Source organism: Hippoglossus hippoglossus, chromosome 23, assembly GCF_009819705.1.
Source record: "Hippoglossus hippoglossus isolate fHipHip1 chromosome 23, fHipHip1.pri, whole genome shotgun sequence".
Classification (NCBI taxonomy): Eukaryota; Metazoa; Chordata; class Actinopteri; order Pleuronectiformes; family Pleuronectidae; genus Hippoglossus; species Hippoglossus hippoglossus.
The window spans coordinates 12801120-12817786 of NC_047173.1; the positions used below are offsets into that span (position 1 = coordinate 12801120).

General features: G+C 45.5%; 2 protein-coding genes across 2 annotated transcripts in view; one reads left to right on the plus strand and one right to left on the minus strand.

Moving 5' to 3' along the window:
- The window catches only part of snd1 (staphylococcal nuclease and tudor domain containing 1), a 173945-nt gene that overhangs the window by 69359 nt on the left and 87919 nt on the right, over positions 1–16667 (plus strand).
- On the minus strand, positions 2966–11900 carry lrrc4.1 (leucine rich repeat containing 4.1). Its single transcript, XM_034579092.1, has one exon. The coding sequence runs from the start codon at positions 11890–11892 to the stop codon at positions 9085–9087; it is 2808 nt and encodes a 935-aa protein (XP_034434983.1). The 5' UTR covers positions 11893–11900; the 3' UTR covers positions 2966–9084.

Sequence of the window (16667 nt, forward strand, 5' to 3'; positions counted from 1 at the left end):
CCTGATGTTTACACTCTGAGTACAATCATAACTTTGGTTTGAAGTCATTTCATGCTGCAACAACAACAACAACTTTAATTGATGGGCAAACACAGGCCTGCGTGCACTGATATGTCCGGTTCTGTTTAATTAGCTTGTGAGTGAGGGACAAGCGATCGAGGTGACAAGAGCACTGCAACTGGCGGTCTAATTAGTGGCTCCCCCATTGGGCAGGTACTCTGGTATCAGCCAGGCCGACGAGGTCACACTCGGCTTGGGGCCACGCGGCGCCTCTGATTCACCTCTCCTTGCGGAGTTCTTCTATCCGAAATGATTCACACAGCCCTGAACACAATAATTGCTCAAAGACTCTGGTCTGGTAACTCCTGTGCTGCAGACTCAAGGCTCGTTGACGCTGCCTTTATGTACGAAAGGAGAAACACCAGTTGGAAGCGATGTAAACGACACTACGGGCAAAACACCAGCAATGCATCCATGAGAGGGCAGCGTAGAGGCGACAGTTTCTGACAACATTATACTAAGATAATTTAAGAAAGAGGCAAAAGTGCCAAGGCAAAGTAACAACAACTTTTAGTCTCTCCACCACTGTTGAGATGTCTTCCTTGTGTCTAAAGGTTGTTTCTCTTAAACGAATAACTACAGTGCCCCCTCACATGATTTCTGGTGCTACTACTCTTTCGTCAAATTCATCCGTAACGGTAAACTTGCAGAAGACAAAATTAAAGCAGAATTCTGTATATGTATCTAATGTTGAGCATAAATGAGTCTTTACTCTCACTTTACGTGCAGCGATGTAAGATCTGTCCTGACTCTACAGGAGCAGTTGCTTGTATTTGTGTTTTTAGTCAATTAAATTGATCCGGCTCTTCTTGCTTCAGGGATTTGCCAGATACCAACTTTCATTTAATTACCTTCATCTTCAGTCTTTTATTCAGTTTGTCCCAGTGCAGCTCTCGCAAAAGTTTTGGTGTTGCCTCCTCTGACATTAATAAGCAGCTACTGGATTAAAAAAGTTCTTTGCTGTCTGTTTGCCAGGTTGGCGTATGCTTTGATCAGTTTTTGTGCGGAGGTTGCACAGTTACGCTGGCACAGGGTTCACCTGCAGTCAGTCCTACATAAGCTCCTCAACATGCCATCGCACATCTGTACTTCAGGTGCTGGTACAGAGAGCTGCGTCTCATCTTAACACACGGCAAAAAAAAAAGACTGAACCGTGGAAAATAATGCAACAACAACAGCTACTATATGTATGCAAATGACTTTCTTACATGTGCAATACAAAGTCAAACAAATGCGCCCACTCGACCACACAGAAAAACACAAATAGACCACATCACAGCTCCTTTATGCTGAAATCCAGCCGTCATCATTTGAAGTCGGAATTAAGGGAAAGGGGGGGGGGGGGGGATGAGCTAAATGTTTACAAACAGCTCAAAAGCATTTTATAGTTTAAAAAGTCGCCTTGGATCTGCCAGCGAGCCCACATCCTTTTCTATTAAGGGAGGACTGTATTAAAAGCCAGCACTTTGGGTGACATTGTTTATTTGGGCTCCATTAAAACTTGTGGCTGGGATCAGCGCCTGGACCCCGTTGCCTCTTAAAGAAAAAACGCTTTTGAGCTGATCTCTCTCTTATTTCTGTTTTGAGCTGCATGTCTGTTATTCCCCTCACTGCCAGTAAATAAAAAGTTTGACAAATGTCCACTGAAGAACTACTAAAAAGCCCGAGTGGTGGCAAAAAAAGACTTCACTACCTCCAGTGCACTGGGGCCGAACTGAGGTTTCCCTATTGATTTGTTTGATCTTTAAAGAATCGCTGCTGACCCAAACACACGCACGCAGCAGTTTGCTGCAGCGGCTGAATAATTCTGCCGTCACATGAAAAACCGCGTCTCAAACCTCGGGATGCTCCACGCAGCACGTCGGCTGCTTTCATCCTGACACTGCTTTCATGTGCCATTCTGTGCTCGGCAGTGCACGTTTCCCCTGCCAGTCTCTGACATTAGCACGCTGCTTGTCATCTTCAAGTCCGCATTGGTGTTTTAAAAAAAAAAAAGATGATCCTACAGTTGCAACAGAACAAATACTGAGCTCTTTGTCTGTCTGATAGCGGATTTCTGTTGCGGTCACCTTGTCAATTCTTTCCTTCTCGTATGCGCTTTGTTCCACATCCCTTTTGTCTCTCTCTTTCCCTTTTCGCTCCGTTTGTCCACTTCTCTCCCGCCGTGTCTTTCCCATCTAACACGGCTGTCCCCTGTCAAACTAAATCAGGATATCATAGGTAATGTGTCGCCCTCTCCGTGTACCTCACTTGATTCTGTTACCCTTGTCTGTTTTCCTCACTGACACCTTTTGTTAATGTCTCCGTGAGCAGGGCAGGAGGCCATTTTGAAACCCCACATGCATCCATTCCCACTCACCGAAACGTCTACATCTCACTCATTGCTCTCAGGCAACTCTGAGCTACTCGCTGGGTTTTACTGCAGTCCACACCAGAGGCAGGGAATTGTTCTAGATGAAGGCAAAACATGCTTAATTTTCAGTAGTCGGCCCACTTTTCTTTTTGAATTCTGTAAAAGCTGCCGGAAAAGACGTTAAACATGCAGAATTTGCTTATTTCTCTCTATAAATGATGAGAAATGTTGATACAGTTCCAATTGAAAAGATTGTATTGAAGGTGTTAAGATATTTATTGCATTGTGCGAGTGTGTTTGTGTGTGTCTATGTTTGTACGTGAGTGAATAAGGGCTGAGACACTGCACAGTATCCTTGGTGATGCAGCTCTCATGGTCACCGTTTCTCTCCAGGCTGTAAATCTCGACAAAAGCAGTGAAATTAATGGTCAATGGCTTCATTTTTTACACCCACTGTGTGTTTGTGCATTTGTGTCTTTATTTGTCGTGTACACACACAAACACCTCAACAACACACCCCCTCCTTACATATGTCTCGGCCCCTCGTTTGCTGCTCTCGGCGAACGTGATTTACTACTGGAACGCCGCGGCCCGAACTCCTCGTCGGGATCATAAAAGTGAGGCTGCGTCGTCGCTGGCTGCTAAGAAAACACAGGGATGTTTTTCACACGACAATCGGCAGTAAACCGCGTCTCGCAGAGCGTAACACACTCGAGTGGTCATCCACCTGGTGGAAATGGCTTGAACAACCCATCTGCCATTTAGTCTTTTAACAGAAGAATCTGTGTGAATTTGGACCACGGCACAAATCCGGTATCTGTTGGCATGCTCCAATTCAGCGTTACAGAGTCCGATGGCAGCAGGCTCATTTACAAACAGTGATGAAAATTTTGGTCTGCCCCCCGGTGACCTCGGTACCCGACAAATCCCATCACCAGCTGGACACCGATTATGGTCATTTGCTTCAGTTTCCACATGGTCAAAGTCAGAAGCGTCACGTGGACTCGTCCTCACTCTTTCCTCCCGTCTACGAACAACATCCTCGTGTTTCTTGATATTTCAAATTAAGATGTAAGATAATGTGATAAAGTTAAATATTAAAAGTTACACTTCCCCCCCTGCTCCTAAACCAACTTTCTCTATTGTGAAATCTGCACCTTTGACTCTGCACCCCCATTTAGTTCCCCTATTTGATATTAGGACCAGTCAACTCTCTGGCCCTGACTCATGTTGACTCACAAGGCAGCACGCTTGCAGGCCTGCTCAGAATAGCCTCCTGTCTGCTCCACTAGCACACTGGCTAGTGCTCACACAAACATACTAGCACATGCACTGTGTAGCACCCAACATTTGAACGCTAGGGGTACAGATTTTTATCAACAATCAATAAAAGCTTGGTAAACATAAAATGCATGAAAACACAAAACAGTCGGCATTGAATATTTCTGCCACACAGCCCCCCTCAGAAAATTAGGAGTTTGAATCTTATAATGATGCTGCTATTAAAAACTAACTGCTCCTGCTGCTCTGCTCTACACTTGATCTTCAGCAAATAATCACATTTCCATCATTAAACATGATAATTATGCACAACTTGCAGGCTTCCTTAAAAGAAAAATCACATGAAACTGAAGGGAAAAGAGGCTGTAAACACATTAAGCATTAAAAGATAATACATACATGAGTCATTATCACAGGCTCTGATCAAAGATGCTGTATTAATCCTAACTTTATGAGAACTCAGCTACATAAAACATCTGCATGAGACAAGGTCACAGGATTGGATACATAAAATTTCCCCTTCATACTTAAATAATCTGTTTAAAATCATGTTTGCCAATTGAAATATAAAAAATCCCAACATTTACATTTGAACAGTTAACAATATGGATAAGTGGAAAAATGTTAAACAGAAAAACCCATTGTTTTTGCTGAAATGATTCGATTGAATGTGGGGCTTTGATTGATACATGTCTGGCTCTGTTGCCATTCTAACGCCTATCGCTCCCATTTTAACAGAATACCGTTTTATTACAGCCGTCTTCTGCGCAGGTCTCAGTGCATAGTCATTTTATATTAAGAAGAAAAATCTAATGAAGAGATTTCATCAAAATAAAAGCTTCAAAATGTGCTACAAACCTTTTTACATTTGACGATTAACTCCCTTTTTTAAAATCGGTTTGAAGATGAGTCACACACTTTGTGTTTGCTGCGGCTCTAAAGGCTGTGGCCCGTTAAATTCAGTGTCCTCCTGATCACAATGAAAACACACACGTGTGCACGCACACGGCTGCACTGTGGCAGTTATCGTCCCCACAGTTCCATTTGTGCTGACCCCTTGATCCTGCCATCCTCTCAGCTTTCATATTCACCGGTCTCCCTCCCTCAAGTACCCCCAGCGGACCAGTCCATTACTGGTATCAGCACTTCTTATCTGCTACCACTCTCGCTATATGGTAACATCACACCCTACTACCCACCCCCCGCCATCACACCCCGCGTGGTGCAGTCCAGGCCTTTTACCAATCATGCAGGAGCCATGATGGCCAGGCTATATATCCCCCATTCCATCTGTAGCTGGCACTCTTGCATCACATTTGCACTGCTTACTCTTCTCCCAAGCGCCTTTGCTCTCTCTTCCTCTCTCTTGCACACTGCTTTGCCTTCCCCTCTTACGCTCGCTCTAACTCTTCTTCTCTCATTTTCATTTTATTTTAATCAGTTTTCTGATACCGTTTCTTTTCTTTTTTTTTTTAATCTTCGTTTTTCTGCTTCTACCGTCTCCCTCCCTATTTATCTTGTGTCCTCATTCTTCCTTAATTCCCTCACCCTTCCTCACTTCTTGTTCTCAAAGGTATTTTCTCTCTCGTCTCCAAAACGGTTTTCTGTTTTGACCAAGTTTTTCACTTATGCTCGCACCCTAATAACTTCTTTCGAGCAATCTGTCATGCCTTCCCCCCCACTTAAATTTTCTGTCCTACATCTCAATTTCTTTTCCACTTAATCTTCGTCCTCCTCTAATTCCAATCTCCCATCCTTTCTGCCCCCCCTTCCCCGCTTGCTCCCCGAGCTCTCTGAGCTGTGGGTAAATAGGTACATCTTGCCTTGCTTCCTCTTTCAAATGGCTTCATGATTGCTAATGAAGCACTCAGACAGGAAAAAAACCAACATGATGCGGAGGAGGAAAGGATGGAGGGAAGGAGTGTTTCCCATGGAGACGGCCGCTCAGTGGCTGGCTAGCTGATAGGCTGATTGATGACCTTGTGCCCATGTTGACTGATTAGTATGATAGAGCCTTTTATAACACACTGGAACTACATATGTGACCGCAATGCACAACACACTCTGGCATTTAGCAGTGTGGTGTAGAATAAGCCCCAACCTGCTACACAACACTGGGGTGCAGCACAGTTATCTCCAAGCTTACGTGCCATAGAATACCATCACACAGCTTAATGCCTAATGCAGTGCTTACATCTGTTCATACAACTGCTCACAATCCATCTAACCCATTTACACTATGCATTTACAATTGACACACTGATGCCCACTTTTGTTGTTTTGCTTGTTTGAACATTCCTCTCTCATATTTCACATTCGACACAACTGGGGAAACTGTCCCAAGTTATCAAAACAATAATGAGTAAATAACAGGAGTGGGATACAGATGCATGGTTTCAGAGTGTGAGTCAGCACAACGACAAATGCTCAGTACAGTATGCAACGGCCATGTTAAATGTTAATTTGATATGAATCATCCTGCTCACTCTCTCTATCTCTCTCTCTCTCCCTCTCCCTCTCTCTTTTTCCCTCATCCTCTTATTCTTTCCGTCTTCCTCGTGTGACGTAGCCCAGCACATGACATAAATCCCAGTTGACACCAGAAGACACATACGTGACGAAACACAGACTCGCATGTCCGACCTATCGAGCTCGCTCCTGCACCTGCAGGAAGCTGCTCGACATTTGAAATGCAGGCTGAGTCATCGACAGACTTTTGCGAGAAGGGGAGGATGGTGAGGATAGCTGAACTTGATTTGATCATATCTGATTTTTTGCGACCAGTTGTGACAGCCTTGGGTACACTGCAGTAGGTTATTTTTACCCCCAATTTGATGACAGTTGGTAGGAGATAGTAGAAGCCTCGGTTCGGGGTGATGACAACACAGTGATGCAGTCGTGACCGCTCAGTATCTAACCACGCCTATGTTTCAGCCTAATAGCGCCACTCATTGCATTGTTGTGTTTGGTTATATTAAAAAAGTCTCTCTGGCCCCTTCCTGTCTTTCCATGCCAGATACCCATGGTCCAGTGGTCTGCCTCTAAACATGTTTGTCAGGAAGGAACATTTTATGGTTTCCTTTTTTTTTATATGGTTAAGTAATTTCTCTCTTTGATATATATTTTTCTGTCTCTGCACAGTTTTGACGTCCCTGTCTTAACTGCAGAAGTAGTCTCTCCCCCATTGGGATCATCATATCCACCCCAGCCTCCTAATGTAGTGGAGAACATTTGGATTATACATTTACAACAAATGCTCTCTTACTCTACAACATTTCCAAACACAAGATGGCACATAAAAAGATATAAATGTAAAAAAAAAAAAAAAGAAGCTCCCTCTCACTTCTCTTCAGCTTTTTTTTATTTACCTCCCTCCTACTCTGTCTCTCTCAGTCTCCCCTCTTTTTGTCACTTCGTAAGCTGGACTGTCGCCCTCACAAACAAACATATCACTCTGCTCTTCTGACAGACTCCACTGCAGGTTAAGTACATCACAAGCTTTCAGCGATCTGCTACTACCCCCTTTTGTGATGCACCGTGTCAACTTCTCTCTCTCTCTCTCTCCAACATCCTCCCTGTTCCATTCCTCTGCCTTGCATTTTTGAAATGTTCCAGTGTTGAAGAGACAAATTGTCGTATTGCTCTCGTGGCCCTCACAGGTACTCCCCACAACCAGCTGTCGACTACACTAATAGGCCAAAGCTTTGCCAGCTCACACAGCCTGTGGGTCAGATGCATTTCCCGAAGATGATTTATTGAATTCTCTCAAATGTTGTCTTTAGAATTGTGCAGCTTCATAGAGATTAATGACAAAGAAGTGTTTGGATCTGTGTTTGGAACATTCACTCTGTCATCCCTCACCCACATGTTGCCCACTCCAAACATGTTATGACGCCTCTTCACTGATATATGCTCCCGGGCTAGTTCACGTCACCTTTCTTTCTCTTTTACCATTTAATAATACACCACTGTGCTTGAGACTCCGTAACAAGAGTTGCAGTAGAAAGGCAGCACCACTGCTTTGTCTTCAATTCAATATACATTGTTTTCCAAGCAAACTAGCTCCCCTGTCCAATAAATGCCACCACCACAGTGTATGTTGTATGTTATCTTTCTTTGTTAGCCAGAGAACTGTGAGCTAGATTATGATTGAGAGGGGTGATATTGTCGAAGATGAAAAATGCACAGTTAACAGCGAGACCCGAATGCATTTGTCACCATAAAAAGCCCCCATGCTGATTGATGAAGGCCCAACAGCTGGCAATGCAATGAAAAGTGAAATGAGGATCTATATTTTCTGGCAAAGTGCAAGACAGTGTTGACACCCAAACAGTATTTCACTGTAATTTATCTCCTTTTCACTCATTAGATCCATGACTAATAATACCACTTTTTGATGCAGAGAATAATCTAGGTAACACAATCAGCTTGCATTATGTAATGAGCATTTCAATTAGCAATAGATAGCACTGCTATTCTTGCTTTTCCACACATCATTTAATCTTTTATGATCTTAAGGCATTTAGAACTTGCTTTTCATTAGCCCCACGTTGAAGCATCATCCAGTAGTTTTGTAAAATAAAGACCAAACAAAGACTTGCGCTGAATATAATTAATATAATAGGTGTTATTGAGAAATGTACAAAAATAAAGCACAATCCACTTCTGCACCATGATTCATTCTGTCTGAGTCATTCAGCACACGCAGGGTTAAAGTATAGCTGCAGCGTCTTACTGCAGTGTCTAAAGCATTTGGCTGATCGTTACAGTATACGCCAGGAGAAGAGAAGGGGGGGAAAAAACATCTCTCTCTAAAACTTCCTTTTTTTTCTTCCAAAAATCCATTTTATTGCATTTATAACATTTGGCACAGTACAAATTCTTGGTGCTTTTACAAGATAAACCTGTAAAGATCGACACTGACCTTTTTTCGGTTTTTGTTAAAGAAAGTCTTCTCTGTATAAATATTTTTCTCATCACTGCATTCTCTGTAGCATGGTGTAAAAATCACACAGAATGCCCCTTTTTAAAACAACACTACCCTCATTTGTCAAAGTCAAGACAGCATCTTAAACAACTCATTGTTTTAAATAGAAGTTACAAGTTAGAAAATAGTTTCAATTTCTTTTTAATATATGTTTCTCTATCACCAGCCCATGGTAGTTTCAATTTGTCCATATATATATATTTATTTATAAGCATGTACAACAAGAAATCATCAGTCTTTTTAAGTTTTCACTCTGTACAAAAAAGTAGTTCCTGTCCTTTTTTCGTTGTGCATTCTATTGCATGATTTTATGGGTAAAGGACAATTGGGGGGGGTGTGGGGCTGGGGGGTGGGTGGGAGCTAGGGACCTAGGAAAAGGAGTTGGAGCCTTTTAAGGGTTCTTTTAAATCTGAGTCTCCTGTACCTTCTCCTTGGTGTGAGTTTTTATGACAAAGGGCTCAGCCATTGCTGTGATGGTGCTGGGCAAGGTTCGAGGCAAAGAGTTCCCAACATTGTTGTCTGTCCATTTAGCCCCATGGCCGGTTGGTTTATAGGTGTTATATTTAGGCTTTAGAGTGCTGTAGTCCGCCTTATGGGGGCTGTAGTCCACTTTGTGCGGACTGTAGTCAAGTTTAGGTCTCTGAGTGTGTGGACTAAAGTCACACTTGAAGGCGCTGTAATCCGCTTTGTGGGGGCTGAAATCAGTCTTGAAGGCGCTGTAATCGGCTGCAGTCTTATGGGGGGTGTAAGGATCCTTGGGTTTGTAGGTAAGGTCAGTTTTAGATCTCTGGCCATTGTAGTCTGTTTTGGGTTTAGGTTGAGTGCTATAGTCGGGCCTATATGGACTGTAATCAGGCTTAGGTCTTGGGTGTGTGCCAAAGTCGGGCTGGAATGGACTGTATTCAGCCTTAGGTTTATGCTGCATGTTGTACTCCGATTTTAATGGGCTGTAGTCGTGTTTAGGTTTTGGTTGGGTGCTGTAATCTCGTTTGAATGGGCTGAATTCTGTTTTCTGTCTGGGATGAGTGCCGAAGTCTGGTTTGAAGGGGCTGTATTCTCCTTTAGGTTTGTGAGTGTTGTAGTCCTGTCTAAATTGGCTGTAGTCAGGCTTTGGTCTATGAAGGCTGAAATCTGGTGTAGATTTGTGAGTACTGTAGTCATGGATGGATTTGTGGCTACTGAAGTCCATATTTGGCTTATATGTGGTATACTCCGCCTTCGGCTTGTGAAGGGTGAAATCAGGCTGGGGTTTGTATTCGGCCTTGGGTTTGTGAAAGCTGTAGTCAGTCTTGTGGCTGATAAAGTCCAATTTGTGTATGCTGTTATGGTCCCGGATCTCAGGCAATGTGAGAGCTGTCTCTTGAGCTGCAGATGCTGGTGGTGGAAGGTCCTCCTCATCCACCTGGATTATCTCCACAGTGCGTGCAGCGGCCACTGTGCTCCTTTGCTGGTGGCGCTTTCTCAGTTTGTAGAAGGCAATGAGCATGACAGCAGCCAACAGTGTCACTGCTACAAAGCAACCAATTATGATCTTGGTGGTCTTCATCACTTCATCCAGGCTAGGCCCAGACCTTCCTGGCTTGCCGGTGGAACCTTGGATTCCTGGCCCTACAGATGGCTTTGCTGCACTTGGTGGGCTGTCAGTGCTTTGCAGTAGTACAGTTGGTGTGGATATAAAGACTGGTTGAAACACAGAAGGAGAAGCAGTAGTAGTTGTTGTTCCAAGGCCTATCCCTCCTCCAGCTACTCCAGCTCCTGCAGCTGTGGCCGTGGTGGTGGTTTTAGGTTTGGGCATCTCCGTGGTTGGTCCCAAGACCTCCACAGTCACTGTGGTAAAGTAGCTTAAGTTGGATGTATTCAGCTCAGCTGCACTCACATTGAGGTAGGCTGAGGCATTGGAGTTCCCAGCTGCGTTGGACACCATGCAGGTGTAAGTGCCAGTGTCTGCTGCAAGAACATTTGAGAAATTTAGAGTACCATCGTTGAGGACTGATATTCTCAGATGACTAGAGGCATGTGTCAGGATCGTCCCATTGGGCAGTAGCCAGCGCACTGAAGACATTGGGGCTGTGCGGCAGCGAACCTCAGCCACTCGCCCTGCTGAGATGTTTAAGTCCCTTGGCGCATCAGCAATGAATGGTGCAGAACACTGGACTGCAGCGCCATCTCCTCGGTCCACCTCAACCAGCTGTCGACCTTTCATGCTGGGAGGGGAGTGACAACGTCCACAGCAAGTTGAGTTAGTAGGGATGTACTCCCTTAGCCAGCGTGCTAACCATACAGCCTCACAGCTACAGGTCCAAGGGTTATGGTGGAGATGGAGCTCCACCAAGTACCTGAGCGGGGAGAACAGATCATGTGGCACTGCACTCAGATTATTATGGGCGAGATTAAGCTCTACCAATGAAGATAAATCGTCAAAAGCATTCCGCTCTATCACTGTGATTTGTGAGTTCATCACCCATAGCTTTTTCAGCGAACGCAGGCCTTTGAAGGAGCCTGGCTTTATCTCGGGGAAATGGTTTTCAGACATCTCCAGTTCCTCCAGGCCCTTTAGGGGACTCAGGTTTGGCATTTCACCTCTTATGTTGCACATGCCCAGATTGAGGTACTTGAGATTTTGCAGGCCCTCAAAAGCTCCTTCTGAGATGTACTCCAGTTTCCTTAATTCTCCCAAGTCCAGTCGCATCAGGGAGGGCACCCGATTGAAGGCATAGGAGGGTATACTCTCAATGGGGTTGTTCCTCAGCCACAGTTCCCTCAGTTTAGACAGGTACTCAAAGGCCCCACTTGGCACCACTGTCAACCGGTTGTCAAACAGCTCCAGTGTGTTGAGGCTGGTGAGTCCATTAAATGCGCCCACCTCAATCTGGCGTATGGCATTTCGCCCAAGCTGGAGCACCTCAAGGTGGTGCAGGTGGCGGAAGGAGTCAGCCTGCACCGCCTCAATGGCGTTTTCCATTAGATTGAGGTGGCGCGTGTTGGCAGGAATGCCGGGGGGCACACGGGAGAGGCCACGTCGGGTGCACACCACCTTCCCCTGCTGATTACTACAGGAACACTGCGGTGGACAGCCCTGGGGTCCTTGAGACACCGCCGCCCCCGCCAAGGCCAGGGAGGCACTGCTCCACGCTCGCGCCATCAGAAAGACTACACAGAGCAGGGCGGCTTTCCTGGCACGATGCACAGCTACCCGCCCCAGGAGACTCATGATGTGGCACGTTCATAATTCAGCATCATCTGGGGGGGAGGATGGGGGTGTTTGGGGCTAGTGTTTGGGGGCCTTGGGTACAGGGAAAGTAGCTGGTTGGCTGGTTGTAGTGTTAAGGTTACCAGATTAAAAAGGTTAAAGGAAGTGAAGAGGACGAGGGGATAATGTGGTGTGGGGGTTTTGCTAAGGGGTAATAGGACTTAACTTATCCTCGATTAAGCAATGCTTTTATTTCCAAGAACTGCTCATGGGCAGAAGGAGAGCAGAGGGTAGGAAGGGCTGGCTTTTCTGAAACATGTGTATGATTAGGACATAGTGGGAAATTAAACAACCAAAAACCGTATTACAAAACAGAAGGGGTAGGGTGTTACAAATTGATGCAAAGAGGGGTTGAAACACTAGACACCTACCTCAAGTTATTATTACAGGTCCTTGTACTGAGATATATAGCTTCCCTCCTTTTTGCAATCAGAAAGCTGTGGTATTCAGATCAGATGTATGTATATCCAAGAGCAGCAAAGAAAGCCTTTTTATATTTGCTCTGTCAAAACAGGTATCAATGCCAAAGAGCTTAACCAAGATGAGCCCTTTTGTAAATCCACACATCCAAAGAGAAAGGTTCAAAGGCCCTTAGTGAGTTGTTTTTTTCTCCGTTATCTTGCTGACTACCAAAAAAAAAATAAGAAAAAAGATTGTAGATAGGAATCCAGTCAGGCTCCAAAAGCAGCAGTGGCTCCTTGCTCGCCTCTTGCTGTCGGCTCCGCTTCTCTCGCTTGTCCTTGGAATCCGACAGTTGATCCCCCTGGTAGACACCTTACCCAGGTCTCCATAGCACAGGCGACCACACAAACACACATGCACAATTTTTTTTTGTGCACCAAATGCCAAAGCAGAAAGGACAAAAAGAGAGAGGTAGGTGGGGGTGGGATCGAACAAGGTTGAATGGAAATTCCACAGTCCTTTCCAATGTTCTTTTGCCTTTTGTTTGCGATGGTTAGGAGGGAAGGCTGACAAGAAAAAAAAAGACCCCCTCCTCTCTGTATTCCTCTGTTCACTTTTTACTGGTCAATCAGTTGGTCGGTTTGTCAGTCTGAAAGCCCTTCTCCCTCTCGCACTCTTTTCCGTTTTGCTCCCCGTCTCAATGTGGCGTCGTTTCCATTTAATTGTCTTTTTTTTTTTCTTTTCTCCTCCAGGAGTTCTCAGCAGGGGTTGAAAAGACTAGGCGACACACACTGCTTTCATTAGCTTCCTTCTTCTCTTAACTAGCCACATGCTCCTGCCTCGGTGGCCGCGGTGGCAACAGCAGCAATTGCGAACGCACACACACCATCCTCGCGAAGCGCACAGCAGCAGTAGCAAGCACACACAGCAGCAGCTGCAGCCTGCCTCCCGTGCACTTCCCAATAATCCGTCAATTTCTTCAGAGGGGGAGTGGGATGGGGGATGGAAGGGGGTGCTGGGAGGAGTGGGGGTGTTGTAGCTGGGTTGATCGAGGTGGGTTGGAGGGAGGAGGGGTGGTGCGCAGTTTCTCCTTCCCCTCTCCGGCGTGTTTCTTTTTTCTTCTTGTTTTCCAGTTCTTTTTTTCCCTCCTCTCCTCGTGGTGATCAGCACCCTCTCGCTAATGCAGCATCCGACTGGGGAGAGGAGCAAGACAGGGAAGGCAAGCGCTGGGTGAATGCACGGCTTACAGGCGTGACGTTAACAGTAGCGTCGATGTGGAAAGGATCAGTTGTAGCAGCAAAAGAGTGTGTGCGCCGGCTTGGATCTCTCTCTCTCTCTCTCTCTCTCTCTCTCTCTCTCTCTCTCTCTCTCTCTCTCTGGTCTGTCTCTCTGTCTGTCTTTTACATTCTCTCTCTCTCTCTCTCTCTCTCTCTCTCTCTCTCTCTCTCTCTCTCTCTCTCTCTCTACCTCCCTCCTTCTCTCTGCAGTGTCCTGAGGTAGTTGGGTAAGCTCAAAGCACTCAGACCTTTTTAGAGATCTACCTCTTCAAAAGCCAGTTTGCTCCTGCTGTCCTCCACTCTCTTTTTTAATACTGGCAGTCTCTTGTTCTGTGGCTTTCTGTGGCTTAGGGGAATAGACAGATTGTCCAAGCAAAAGGCAGAGATGAACAGTGGCATCCCCACAGCAACCAGATTTTAACCCCGTCCTCCCCAGCAATAATCCAGGCATTCCTAACGAGTCTGGCAAAGCATTCCAGCATTGCCTTGGTGGCAAAGGCAGGCAGATGGGACACAGTTTCTCTCACTCCCTCACTTCCTGTCTCTCTCGTTCCCATCCCTGCTCTCCCCTTTCCCTCTCACTCCTTTCGTCCTGTCCTTTAGTGCAAAATAGAGAAACATGAATGGACTGCTGACGCATCCTGCTCGGAGCAGTGCTTTGGTTTGATGCAGTGTGTTTTTGTGCATTTACTCCCCCCCCACCCACTCCACCCTCCTCGCCGTCTTCCCCTCTCCGCTCACTCTTCGTCCGTCACTGTGTCACTCTACTTAATCTCTAGCTTTCTATGTGTATATACTGCAACCTCACATTGAATCCATTTTTATTTATTTTCTGCTTTATTGTGCAGGTCCCTTTCGCAGTTTTATTTTTGGGTTGTTAGGACATGAGGTGTGATTTATTCCATCTCAGCTTTGCTCTGCAATGAAACAAAAGTTTACATTGTAAGAATGTTGGTTACTTTATTAATACCCGGTATGTATTTGTAAATATAGTGAGATAAATATATATATAAAAAATATATATATAAATAAAATATACATATATAAACTGTGACAGGAGTAGGGTTTATGAAGTGAGTTGTTTAGGTACTAAGATATGCAAGAAGGTGCAGTATATAGCATTAAAAAAATACAACATTTTCTGCTGTGTTTACACCTTTTGCATTTCCCCCTCTCTGTCCCCACTTCATCATGTAAACCTGCACAGGTAGCAAGAGCACTCTAACCAGGCAGGCCTTAACCCTCAATTTGAGCGCAAACTGTCGCTCCGGGAAGCACCCAGCCATAAAGGTCATGTTAAGGAAGGCGAGCAGGAGAAAACGAGACATGCTTTACCTTCCTGCCAAGGGAGAGGATGCAAAACTAACGTACCCTACTGTCCCATTGTCCCTCTCTCTCACCAATGATTTGTACAAGCCTCATGTCCATTAAACTAGGAAGCAGTGCGGGTAATTGATGGTGGGTAAAGGTAGCTGTGACAGTCCTGATAGGTGTGTGTGTGTGTGGGGGGGTGTTTGTGTCTGAGCTGGATAGTAAGCGTGTGAAAGAGAGAGAGGGAGAGAGAGAGGGAGGAGGAGAGAAAACATGCGAGCTAGAAAAGGTCACACTGCCTGTAGCACAGTATGTTATTCCCACCGGCACAGAAGTATATAGCCAACTCCTATATTACACACACCACACACACTGACTTTCTCCTTGACTTCCCTACAGTTGAATACGAATGGGCTTCAATGAAGCACATGTAACAGTGAGGTGGCAGCCACAGGAGTATAGGGGGATTTTCCTGCTAGGAAAGGGAGGCTGTTTCCTTTTCTCTCCACAGGGGATTCCCTAGCACCGCGACCATTCGGGGGGGTGATATCAAAGGTGTGCTGGGCTACTGTGTCCCCATCACTGCATTCTCTGAGCAAGTGATAACGCAGGCTTACAGTGTATATATAAACAGATGAACAGTAGCAGGTTATGATACAAATGCAGGATGTTTTGGCAAATGTGCTGCAAAGAACAAATTTCATTGATCAATTTTCAGTTAAGCCAACTGCAAATGAAGGCTTCTGGTTCTCTGTGTGCTTATTGATTAGAAAAATCAAATGTAGTACAGTGTGCCTACTGGCACTGCTAACTTTGTTTGTGTGTCAGATGGTGCCTGGACACTGTTCCGTAGGTGTCGTGTGCCACTATTTGATGAGCAACTGACCCAGAAAGAGTGCAGGTTGTGTTTTACCTACCCAGCACAGTACATCCCTAACTTCTATCCAACCAAAATCATCCATTGACCCGTAACATGACCGATGCTGAAAGGGAACCTCTCTCCTCTTGGCCCTCTTCCTGTCTAATTCTCTCTATCCTGTCTTTTCTATTCTCACCTTATTTTTGTCTGTCAGTGGACACTACTTTCACACTCCTGCTCGAGTCTGGGTCATGGCCTGCCAAACTCTGTAATGCTCCACTGACCAAAAGTCGTCAACCCTTGCGTTATATAGTTTGATCCTGGCCCGGAATGACCAACATGCCTGGATGGTCAGCCAAACACTGTGATCACAGCAAGGTTTTTCTCAAGGTCCAGTGCGTGTGCACGTGCGCGTGTGTGTGTGTGTGTGTGTGCGCGCACACCTCATGACATCCCTGACGGATACAAAGAGTTGAAGCAGAAAAGCCTTTTCCAAGTTAATGATCCTTTTGTCCTGGGTCGAATTAGATTTGGTGGTTCAGTCCAACTCTGCAAACCTGGCTAAGATGTTTAATTCTGGAACATCTTTCAATGTTTAGGTTATACTAGTTATATCTACTGGGGCACAGTGGCCAACACCCTGGCCAAACAGGGGTCCCATATGTTCACAGTACTGCATACAGTGCTCTGACATGAAAAGTGTTGTCAGGCCTCACCTCCAGGACTTGCTGACCGATGACGGCTTGATGAGCTGTCAGATATGTGGGACCTTCACGCTGTCATGCCAGCCACTTGCCCCTACTTCCTGATCTCTGCCCTCCCTGGTTCACCCAAGGCTCTATGGAGCCACCAATGGGCCAGGAGGGTACTGGGTGTTGTCTGGGGGT

Excerpts from the sequence above, each read along its gene's own strand:
- lrrc4.1 (XM_034579092.1), bottom strand. The coding sequence starts at position 11,892 with ATGAGTCTCCTGGGGCGGGTAGCTGTGCATCGTGCCAGGAAAGCCGCC.